Below are 12,069 nucleotides of genomic sequence, written 5' to 3'. Positions count from 1 at the left end.
TGGACTCGAGATTAAATCCAATCTCTGTTTGTTTTCTCAAACCCTTCTCCTAATTTAATTGTTAATTCTCATATGCTTATGTGATTTAAGAATTAACAATGTTTTGTGAAGTAGTTATATATTCAATATATATATATATAACAATGTCTTTATCGTACAAGATTGCTAACACTTATATGTTAAATTATGATAGTACATGTGCTAAAAAAATACTTATACATATATGGTTAAGTATATATCAAGATATGTCAGTGGGGAAATTAATCTTACATCTCCAAAGTTTGAGGTCTCTGTATTAGTCACTGTGGTTGCAGACATGGATGGAGTTGCACTATCAGAATCAAATGCATCAATTGCATAGAAAATAGTACTATTTAGAAGGATATTATCATCATTAAGCTCAATTCTTAGTGTAATTTCCTTCCCTGCAAAAGCAATTATTTGCGGAAGATATGTTCCTGGATCCTGCAGAATTAAATTAGTACATACAAATTAGGTTTAAAATGTAAAACAAAAAATATTGATAACAAATAACATGTATACATATATGTGAAAAAACCCCAATAATCTCATATCCCTCTGCAATTAGCTTAGTTGATGTCTTCCCCACCAAACGCTTAGCAGCACGATCAAAAAGAACAAAATTAAAAGCTTCCGTACAATCTTCTGCAAGAATGACTATCTTATACATACATGCATTCATAAATTCAAAAATTATGGAATTAACTTAATAAATATTAAGCATTAACCTGTTTTATTTTAAAAAAATTATTATAAATTGGTACAACCTTTTTTGAGGAACAGGGTAGTTTTTGCTACACTTTGAGCATCTGTATTTTCCTTCCAGCTTTGTAACTTCCTCGAAACAATCATTTTTGCTGCAGCTGAGATACCACCAACCATCACTGTCCTCCACATTCTTCACTTTCACTTTGCACAGAAAATTCATCTGCACAAATGGAATTTAATACTACACACAAATTTTATAATTGATAATTATGTTCATATACATGAAATTTCAAATTTTAATGTAGGAAAATATTGTAGGCATGCTTTATAAGTTAAAAAAAAACTATTGGCACAAAAGGATTAAAAAGAAACCTTAAGATAATTTGTTGCAGACTTCTCACTCAGTTCCTTAAGCGTGACCATCTCAACCAAATATGCGTTGGAGATTTGAGATTGAGTCGATGATGATATTTTATTATCTGACAGAACATAACCTTATTCACGTAGCCTTAAAATTAATTATATTAAATGTTATATCTCCACAAGTATACAAAATAATAAAGTAAACTTATTTATTTTCGATCATAAAAGAAATCTAACCTCTGCCTCATCTCATGCACATCATCAAAACCTAGATTTAGATATATCTTTGAAACTGGCACAGTGCTAACTTGAACAGAAGCTGAAATCAAATACATGTTACAGATGAGATATGCGTTAAATTACAACATTCTATAAGTGTCTAATATAATAGGACTTGCTGTGAAATATCTTGAGTTTAGTGGTTGTCAAAATAACAATGATCGGTTCTTCTTTTGAAATCTCATTATACTGTGCTTCCATTGCAACAACAAGATTACCCCATACAGTAACCTTGGATGAGTTCCTGAACATATTATATTAAAAAGTTAAATTTAAAAATATTGAAAAAAAATTGAGGCTAAAACGATAATAATTATACTAAAACATCTGGCAAAAAAATTGTACCTCCCATCAGATATCCTAAAATGGAGAATGTCCCGCTCTCTAAACTTTGTGTCAATCTTGGAAAGATTCTCATAACCCTCTACGACTCCCATGACATCTCGAAAATAAAAATAAAAGATATGTTGGTCACATTAGTAAGAAAGAACAATAATGAGAACTATATGATTAGAGTGCCTTATGTTTCAAAAACCTGTTGCATATTCTGGAAATTCTGCATCACCATTTGCTTGTGCGACAACAAACAAATCACTCAAATCCACAAATTCAAACTTGTAATTAGAAATCATGATATCATCATCAACTGGATCAACCGTTGTCAAATGTGAGAAATTAATTATAAACCTAGACGACACCGGTTTCAGAGTTCCCAACGCTTGCTTGGTGTAAAAATTGGAAAGTATGTATGCACCACCTTCCACTATTTTATGAGCGTGATTTTTCCAGTGATCAGGATAAATGTAAGCATGGATATGAGAATCCTATAATAACAAAAACACATAAATAAACCTAAACTCTTAAAAAAATGTAAATAAACATTGAGATAAACTGACAGTTAAGGATATTGTTATTATGACAATATAACATGGTGATTAAGGATATTTACATTATCATCCAGCAAAATAAGATTGTATCCCTTAATAGCATCACTTGAACTGGCAGAGTTCGGAATGGAATGCCACATTTTTGTAACCCTTATTTTTATTTTCCATGTGGTTCTAGACAAATTGAGAGAAGATATCTGATCAAACATTGTTGGTATGAATCTGCAATCAATAAATGAAACAGTTAAGGTAAATGTTACAACAATGGGCAATAATATTAAATATATATCATACGGGGGAAACTAACTGTTACTATGTACCAAAAGAAGTGGAGAAGTGGAGGATTACGTGGTTTCAGTAACATTAAATTGTTATAATTAAATGATGTATAACTGTATTGTTAGATGAGTATGGACTACATCGTGGTTAAAAAGATAATTAGTGGGAATGTTTAGTTGTCATGCTTAGTAATCATGCTTAGTATTTAGTAATATAAATAACTGGTCTGATTTAACTGATATGATTTATTCAATCAATAATTAAGCATATGTATTATTGATCTTGAAAGGCATATGTCATAGCTTATTTGTTTATTCGAGGATTTAACTCAACTCAAATAAGGATGTAACAAGTAAATAGTGGTCCTATCGTCAGAGAGATCTCTCAGAGTAACATATGTCAAAGGATTAAGTAACATTGTTCTTCTACATACTTGATGACTTAATTCACTGGAAGAAGCTCAAGAAATTGATCAAGCCTCAGTGATATAAATCAAGATTTTGGATTTAATCAAGTGACAGAGATCTCGTCAGGGTATCAATTAATTACAAGGATTTAGTCTGAAGAAAATCAAGAGTATCAAGGTCAAGGCATGAAGAAACGTCACGGAAGTTAGTCACTCATGAACCAGACAGTACATCGAGTGTCAGCATTGAGGTGGTGGAATTGATCCATAATTGACAGTGACTTTTAGAGGATTTTCAGAAGAAGGGTTGTTGTTCAAGAGTAGTATTAATTCGCTATTAATTAATTAAGTCGTATAATTTAATTAAGAAAATAAATTAAATCTGCAAAGATTAATTTATTGATTAATTGAATTAATTGATTAATTAATTCTGAATTAATATTATGTATTTTCAGAATTGATTTTGAATTAATATTCTACATTAATTCAGCAAGTCTATCTTTTGTATTAGCAAGATAATCGGTATGACAATCAATAGTCATACCGAAAGTCATGCCAGTTCATTTGATTGTCTTGCCAGTTCAAATGGATTGTCTTGCCGAAAGTCTTTCCAGTTCACATAAATTGTCTTGCCGAAAGTCTTTCTGGATCAATTGTAGTGTTTTTTTTACTTAACAACAGCAGTTGATTTCACACGAAAGCATTGAATACAACCAACTACTCAAGAACACAGAAAGAAAAACAGAAAGTAGTGAACTTATTATTCTCAACTGCAATATCTCAGGACATTCATTTCTAATATTTATTGTTAAATCTTAACCACTAGAAATCATTTTCTTGTTCTTGTGTAACTATCTAGCGGATCGAAATCCCTAGAACTTAATCTCAAATCGCTTTTAGCATTTGATCTTTTTATTGCAAAAATAGAAAAAGTTCATGTCGAATTTATTCTAGATTTGTGATAATTGATTTGAGTTTAATCCCTTGTAAACGATACCGTTGTTGTAACACCTTTTAAGTTTAATAATAATTTTATTTAACTTGAATTTTGTTTCACTTTTTTATTCCGTATTTTATTCGATTAAACGGTATTGTTTGTATTCAACCCCCCTTCTACAAACATATTGAGACCTAACAATTGGTATCAGAGACTTCTGATTAACGAACAAATCAAGATCCTAGACTTTTATGATTCTTTCACTCCTTGAATTTTTATTTACTCAAAAATTCATAATTACTACACAAAAAGTTGGAACCGTTAAAATTCCACTATTCGATAAAGAAAATTATGTTATGTGGAAGAAGAAAATGCTATTGTTTTTACAAGTTACAAATTCCAAATATCTGGAAGTGTTAAAGAAGGGTCCTAAAATTCTGATGGTTATTGAACCAGAGGTAATAGAAAATGATGTGGTGATTACCAAAGCAAGAACTTATGTGAAAGATCCTGAGGATTTTTCTCCTGATGAAAAAGAAGAAGCCTCCCTGGATGCTAGCCTTCAATTAATTTTAGTAGATTCCCTTGATCCCTTGATGAATAGACATGTGATGAGCTGTAAAGATTCCAAACACATCTGGGAAACTATTGAGGTTATTAATGAAGGCACAGAGGAAGTTAGGGAGAACAAGTTAGAAATCCTAACCTCTGAGTATGAATACTTTAAATCCAATCCAGGAGAAGGAATCACTGAAGTGTTTGAAAGGTACAATGAATTGATCAACAACCTGAACATTAATGGTAAATACTATTCCATCAGGGAGGTCAACAAAAAGTTCCTTTTAACACTGCCAACTCATCTCGAACATAGAATCACTGCCATAAGAGAAGCAAGAGATCTGAGTGAGATTTCTTTGGAAAGGCTCTATGGTGTGTTAAAGACTTATGAGTTGGAGCAGATTCGGCAGAAGAAAGTTTACGGGAAAGGAAGAGTGGTCAGCACGTCTACTGCTCTAGTAGCTGATGAACAACAACAACCACAATATCAACAACAATCTCAACAGTCAGAAAGAATGGTACAGTCTTCCAAGGTTGAAGAAAATGTGATAGTAGCAGAATTTGATCCTCCTACTACAAATCAATCAGGAGATGATTTTTATTCCTTGGAAGAACTGGAGCAATTGGAGGATAAGTCAATGGCCCTAATTGTCAAGAGATTCTCCAATGTCAGATTCAAGAGGAATCCCAAGTTCAAGTACAAGTCCAACTACAACAGGTTCCAGAAAGGTGGATCTTCATCCTCTAACACCAGCAGTGGTGGGTACAAAACAAGGATGGTTGATCGAAGCATCATTCGATGCTTCAACTGCAATGAGTTGGGACACTTTGCCACAGAATGCAGGAAGCCAAAACAAGTTAGGAAGAACTCTTACGATTCTAATCAGAAGAGTAAATCTGAAAGGGCTTACCTGGTAAAGGGAAGAAGCTGGGATGATACTGACAGTGAAGATGAAGAAGTTGGGAATCTTGCTCTCATGGCTAGTGATGCAAACACCTCATCGTCAAGAAAAGAGGTAAAATTTACTGATGCTGAATTAGTTTATCATATAGGAGGTTCCTTAGATTGTGCTCGTCGTGATAATGAAATGTTAAATCAACAAATCAAAGACCTTGAGAAAGAGGTCAATGAATTAAGACTTGTGCACATTAATCAAGATAAATTAAAATAACAAGTATCTTTTCTAGAGAATAGAGTTGACTGTTATAGACAACTCGAAACTATTCTCAAAGACAAGATCACCGGTCTTGAGGCTAAGGTTAAAGATTACTTTAATTCTTGTTCGAAGTCCAAAGAGTTTTACAATAAGCAAGCTGTTAATCAAACATCTGGAATAGGTTATGATTACAATGTTGCTATTGGAAAATTAGGCATAAACTCCCCTCCTCATGTTTGTGCTAAGGGCAGGGAAGTACCACATGTGCTTAAGGGTGTTGATGAACCCCTCTATAAAGAATCAATTGCTGAACCATTTGATGAGACCTCATTTATTATTCAAGAAGAAATCTGTGCTGAAGATCATGCTAATGAGAAAGTTGTTTCCAAGTCAAGTGTGTCAAAGGTTCCAGTCAAAGTTGTGAAAGCAACTGAGACTAACTCAGACACACATGAGTTGGATAACACAAATGCCATGTCTACCATGCATAAGTTGCCTATTGTTAATCCCTCTCATAAAGCATATGGTGTTCCCGATTGTATGTTTTGTGCTTTTAATTTGATGTATGCTTATTTTAATGGTAAACATGTTTCTAATGATAAGACTACTCCTCGTCAGCATGTGAATAATAGGAAGCATGATAGGTCTAAGACTGCTAGTCCTCCTAAAGCTAGAAAGGAGACATTTGTGCCTAAGCCTAAACAGAAATTTGTCAAGGCTGTTCACAAGGTCAAATGTCCAGTCACTGAGAAAGTTGAGAACATTAAAATTAAGAATGTTGTTTTGCCTGATAAAGGCCAATTTTACAAGTATGCCGGACCCAGCCAAGCTTGGGTTCCGAAGAAGGTCTAATCCATTTGTATTGCAGGGCATTAAATAGGTACAACCGGTAGTGTGGATTATTGACAGCGGATCGTCAAGACATATGACCGGAGATAGAGCGCTGCTATCAAATGTGGTTGAGAAAGCTGGCCCAGTGGTTACCTTTGGAGATAACAGCAAAGGTTTAGCTGAGGGATATGGCCGTTTGCTAGCTGGAAATGTTATCATTGAAAATGTGTATGTTGTGCAAGGACTTGAACACAATCTGCTTAACATTGGTCAGTTCTATGACAAAGGACTACAATGTTTTATTCGACAAGCTGAAGTGTCAGATTATGCACAAGAAAAATGAAAAACCCTCCTTGATGGGAATCCAGAAAGGAAATCTGTTCGTAGCTGACATGAACTCTGGAAGCAATCCTGAAGTCAATTGTTTCTATGCAAAGGCATCGTCAGATGAGAGTTGGCTATGACACAAGAGACTTTCTCATCTCAATTTCAAAACAATGAATTCTCTTGTCAAAAGAGAATTGGCCAGAGGTCTGCCTCAGCTGGAATTCTCCTCGGAAGGACTATGTGAGGCTTGCCATAAAGGAAAGTCAAAGAAAGCAAGTCACAGAGGCACTGACACATCCTCCATAACTGGTGTTCTGCAATTATTGCACATGGATTTATTTGGACCAGTTAATGTTCTTTCGATGTCAAAGAAGTGTTACTGTCTTGTGATAGTTGATGACTATTCCAAGTATACGTGGGTTTTATTCCTTCACTCTAAGGATGAAACACCACAAGTTGTGATTGATCATATCAAGTTGATTGAGTTAGATTCTAATATCCCTGTTAGAGCAATAAGGTCAGATAATGGAACAGAATTCAAGAATTCACTTCTCAATTGATTCTGTACAGACAAAGGGATTACCAGACAATTTTCAGCTCCTAGAACCCCTTAGCAAAATGGAGTGGTAGAAAGGAAGAATCGTACATTGATTGAAGCTGCAAGAACGATGTTAAGTGAATCAGGTCTTCCAATGTACTTTTGGGCTGAAGCTGTCAATACTGCATGTTATACTCAGAATCGAGCTCTAATCAACAAAGACTTCATGAAAACTCCTTATGAGATTTTGAATGAATAGAAACCTTCTATCAAATACTTTCATGTATTTGGTGCCAGATGCTTCGTGCTCAAGGATGGAGATGATCGTCGTGGTAAATTCGAGGCAAAGGCATATGAGGGTATTTTTGTTGGATATGGAAGAAGATCATACAGGGTGTATATCATTGATCAACACAAAGTAACTGAAAGTGTCAATGTTACATTTGATGACACAAAACTCCCTAGTATCCAAACTGAAGATCCTTCTGAGAAACTGAAGTTTGATGATATGTCAGATTCAGAATCAGAACATGATCAAGAACCTGAGGTTGTTGCTGGTGAAGAACCTGTTATTCATGATGATACTCAAGGTAATGGTGATGGAAACTTTGGCAACAATGGAGATACCACTGCTACTGACGAAGAATCTTCAAGTCAACATGGCAACAACTCAGGGGGAGATGTTGAAGGATCAACTAGTAGGACACAACATCCCAATGAATTTCAAGGAGAATCATCAAGATCAAATCTTCCAAGACAGACTGTCTGGAATAAAGCTCATCCTTTTGAGTTGATTATTGGTGATCCAGATGTTGGAGTCAGAACTAGACGTGCTACTCAAAATGAGTGTCTGTTCTCAGGATTTCTTTCTGAGATGGAACCTAAGAAGATTGAGGAAGCACTGACTGATCCAGATTGGGTGATTGCTATGCAAGATGAACTCAATCAGTTTGAACATCAACAAGTCTGGAAACTGGTACCTAGACCTACACACAAGAAAGTTGTTGGTACTCGGTGGGTATTCAGGAATAAACTAGATGAAGATGGTGTGGTTACAAGAAACAAAGCAAGACTGGTAGCTAAAGGGTATTCTCAAGCTGAAGGCATTGATTATGATGAAACCTATGCTCCAGTGGCTAGACTAGAGGCCATCGAGATATTTCTGGCATTTGCAGCATTCTCTAACTTTAAAGTTTATCAAATGGATGTCAAGAGTGCCTTTCTGAATGGAAAGCTGGATGAAGAGGTATATGTAGAGCAACCTCCTGGTTTTGAAGATCCAGATCATTTGGATTTTGTCTACTTTCTTTTCAAGGCTATCTATGGACTCAAACAGTCTCCGAGAAAATGGTATGGCACTCTCTCTGAATTTCTTATTAAAAATAGCTTTATTAGAGGTGTCATAGACAAAACTCTCTTTTCTAAAAAGCATAAGAATGATACTATATTAGTCCAAGTCTATGTGGATGATATAATATTTGGGTCTACTAATGATAATCTCTGTAAGAGATTTGCTAAGTTAATGCACAACAAATTTGAAATGAGCATGACGGGAGAGCTGAAGTTCTTTCTTGGATTACAAGTAAATCAAAGGTTAGATGTAACTTTTATCTGTCAATCCAAGTATCTCAAGGAACTCCTCAAAAAGTACAATCTAGAGGATTCTGCATCAGCAAGGACTCCGTCAACTACAGCTGTCAAGCTTGGACCATGTGAAAACTCCATTATGGTAGATATCACAAGCTATAGAGGTATGATTGGCTCGTTACTCTATCTTACTGCAAGTAGACCAGATATTATGTATGCTACATGCTTATGTGCAAGGTTCCAAGCGGATCCTAGAGATATTCATCTCGTTGCTGTTAAACGAATCTTAAGATATCTTAAGGGAACACCAAATCTAGGTATTTGGTACCCTAAAGAATCTGGTTTTAACCTTGTTGGATATACAAATTCAGATTACGCAGGAAGTGTTATTGATAGGAAAAGCACCTCAGGGAGTTGTCAATTCCTAGGTAGCAGACTAGTCTCATGGTACAGCAAGAAACAACAAACAGTTTCAAATTCAACGGCCGAGCCTGAATATATTGCTGCTGGAAGCTGCTGTGCTCAGATCTTGTGGATTAGGAATCAACTATGGGACTATGGCTCTGTATTGAATAAAATACCTATTCTATATGACAATACAAGTGCAATAGCCATCACCGACAACCATGTGCAGCATACAAGGACCAAGCACATTGACATCAGGTATCATTTTATTAGAGAGCACGTCATGAATGGTATTGTTGAACTATTTTTTGTTCCAACAGAAGAACAAATAGCAGATATTTTCACTAAACCTCTTGATGAATCCACATTTACCAAATTAGTTGGTAAATTGGGTATGTTGAATAGCTTTAGTGATTAAACTTGTGAATATCTGAAATCTGTTCTTGAGTGAATTTACAAATGATTTTTCATAAATGAAAAATTCATTTGCAAATTTATTTTATCATTTTCCATAATTTCTTGCTTATTTCTATGTAATTTTTATTATCTTATCTTATTTATTTACTCAACTTGTTAATTTTAATGTCTCAGAATATTTTATTTTCTCTAAAAATATTTTTCTATGAATTTTATTTGCTAAAATTCAAAAGAAATCTATTTTTGGACTGAAAATATAATTATCTCTGAAATATTTTATTTATGTCAATATTTTCTGCCATATCTCTATTAGTATTCATTTCAGTTTTCTGTAATTATAATATTTTCTATATTCTGTGTTTTTATGTATTTTTAACTGAAATGACAATCGGCAAGACTATTACAATTATCTTGCTGAAAGTCATTCCAGTTTAACAGTTTTTATTTTAATTATTCAGTATAGTTTTATACTGGCATGACAATCGGTATGACAATCAGTTGTCATGCCAGTTATAAAACATATAGTATATATTTCTATATTTATTTTTGTACTAGAATGACAATCGGTTTGACAATCGGTAAGACTATCCCGAATTGTCATACCAGTTGTCTACTTAAGCTGTTTTTCTTTCCTTTCTTACTTTTTATTTGTAATCAGTTCATTTGTTTTTTCAAATTCCAGCATTTTTTTTTCTCTCTCTCTCTATTCGATCAAACCACCATCGCAGCAATTGTCTTCCTTGCTCGAGTGTTTACTCAGCAAACAAAAACTTCACTTCTGTTATATACATACACGTATATACATACAGAAGTGCTGCCCATTTTATTGTTTTTACATTTTAATTCGATTTTTCCCTAAAATCAGTTTTTTTGTGTATTTCAATTTGGTTTTGTGTCTTGTGATTTTGCATATCTGCTTTTGTGAGTTAATAAAATTAACGAAATACATCACTTTCTAAATTTTTCGGATATAATTGATTTAATTCGAATTATTAAATTAACTTAATTAATTCGAATTTTCTTAATATTACTCTTAAAATTCTGAAAGTGTGTGTTTTATTACATTTTTTTTAGATGGCTCTCGATTTCCAAATTGTAGCACATAATCTTGTTGGTTATTTTAATCCAGATAAATGTGATGTGGAAAAATTTAAGTCATGGATTAGATTTTTAAATGACCATTCGATTGTTAGCTCTGCTATTAAATCAAATGTGATTTTAAATGTTGATCTGCTCAGACTGATTTGCACAACATCTACTGTGTCCGATGATTTTAAATCTTTTTCATTCACCGTGGCAAACACACAGTATGTTGTTGATGAAACAGTCGTCAATCGAGCGTTAAATTTTCCATTGGACAATTTCAGTAATTTGCCCTCTGAAAATGATATTTCAAACTTTTTCCATGCTATTCACTATCAGGGGGTGATTAATTTAACCAAGTTATCTAAATCTAATTTGGTTTCTGAATGGGATATTTTCTTCGATACACTTTCTAAAGTGTTTTCCAACTGCACTAAATCCAACTTTCACAACATCACTTCCACTCTGCAGTATATTGGTCTTGCGGTTGTTTTCAATCAAAGGATCAATTTTGGCAAACTACTTTTACCCATTCTTCTGAGACGTCTCACTATTGCTTTACGTGATCATTCTACAAATCGTAGGGTCTCGTGCTACTACGCTCGTTTTCTCATGCTCATAGCAGAACATCTTCTGTCACCTGAGCATAAAGCTCTTTTTGCTAACTCTTCAGTAACCGAACCCCCTCCAGTAAGCAAAAAGATTTACACTCGCTAAGACACAACTTTCAAATTCATGCAAGTTCCCGTACTTGTATCTGCTTTAATGGCCACTTATATTCCTTTACCTATCTTCAATCTTCCCGGTCATGAACAGCAAGATCAACCTCCAGTGGTTCAAACCACCCAGGCTCAAACATCAGATGATCTTCCTCTACAGGTAATAATTCCTCAAACTCAAACTATTCCTCCTTCTGTTGAAAGACCCCCAGTGGTTGATAGGACTGGCCATGAAGTTGTAGAACCACAGCTTCAATCCCAGGTCATAGAGCCAAACACAGAGTTACAACCTATCTCAACCTCTCCCCCACTGTCTAAAATGTTGCCTAGAAGGTTAGTAGGAAATAGTATGTTGTTGGATGTGAATGAACCCTCAGCTCTGCCTCCTCCCAAGAAAAGAAGAACATTTACCGAGGCATCTGAAAGCCCATCCTTGTCCTCCCAACAGGACATGGACTTTGAAATGACCACTGAACAGTTACTAGAAATATTCTCTCAACATGATGAATCTATTGAAATTCGCCATAGGGCCATGGCATCCTGTACTGAGTCAAGCACAATTCCATT

The 12,069-nt window shown here is 34.5% G+C and overlaps 1 protein-coding gene across 1 annotated transcript; it reads right to left on the bottom strand.

The window, feature by feature from the left end:
• Positions 1-270: 270 nt before the first annotated feature.
• Positions 271-2,398, bottom strand: LOC141700251 (uncharacterized; the record flags this gene model as incomplete). Its single annotated transcript, XM_074504052.1, has 7 exons — positions 2,321-2,398; positions 1,907-2,195; positions 1,717-1,813; positions 1,528-1,615; positions 803-949; positions 560-682; positions 271-465 (listed from the first exon to the last, which is right to left on the bottom strand). Coding segments are annotated over exons 1-7 (1,017 nt in total), but the record flags the coding sequence as incomplete, so codon positions are not given.
• Positions 2,399-12,069: the final 9,671 nt, after the last annotated feature.

The sequence above is a fragment of the Apium graveolens genome, unplaced genomic scaffold, assembly GCF_009905375.1.
Source record: "Apium graveolens cultivar Ventura unplaced genomic scaffold, ASM990537v1 ctg1976, whole genome shotgun sequence".
NCBI classification, from domain to species: domain Eukaryota; kingdom Viridiplantae; phylum Streptophyta; class Magnoliopsida; order Apiales; family Apiaceae; genus Apium; species Apium graveolens.
This window is presented reverse-complemented; position numbering and strand designations above follow the sequence as displayed.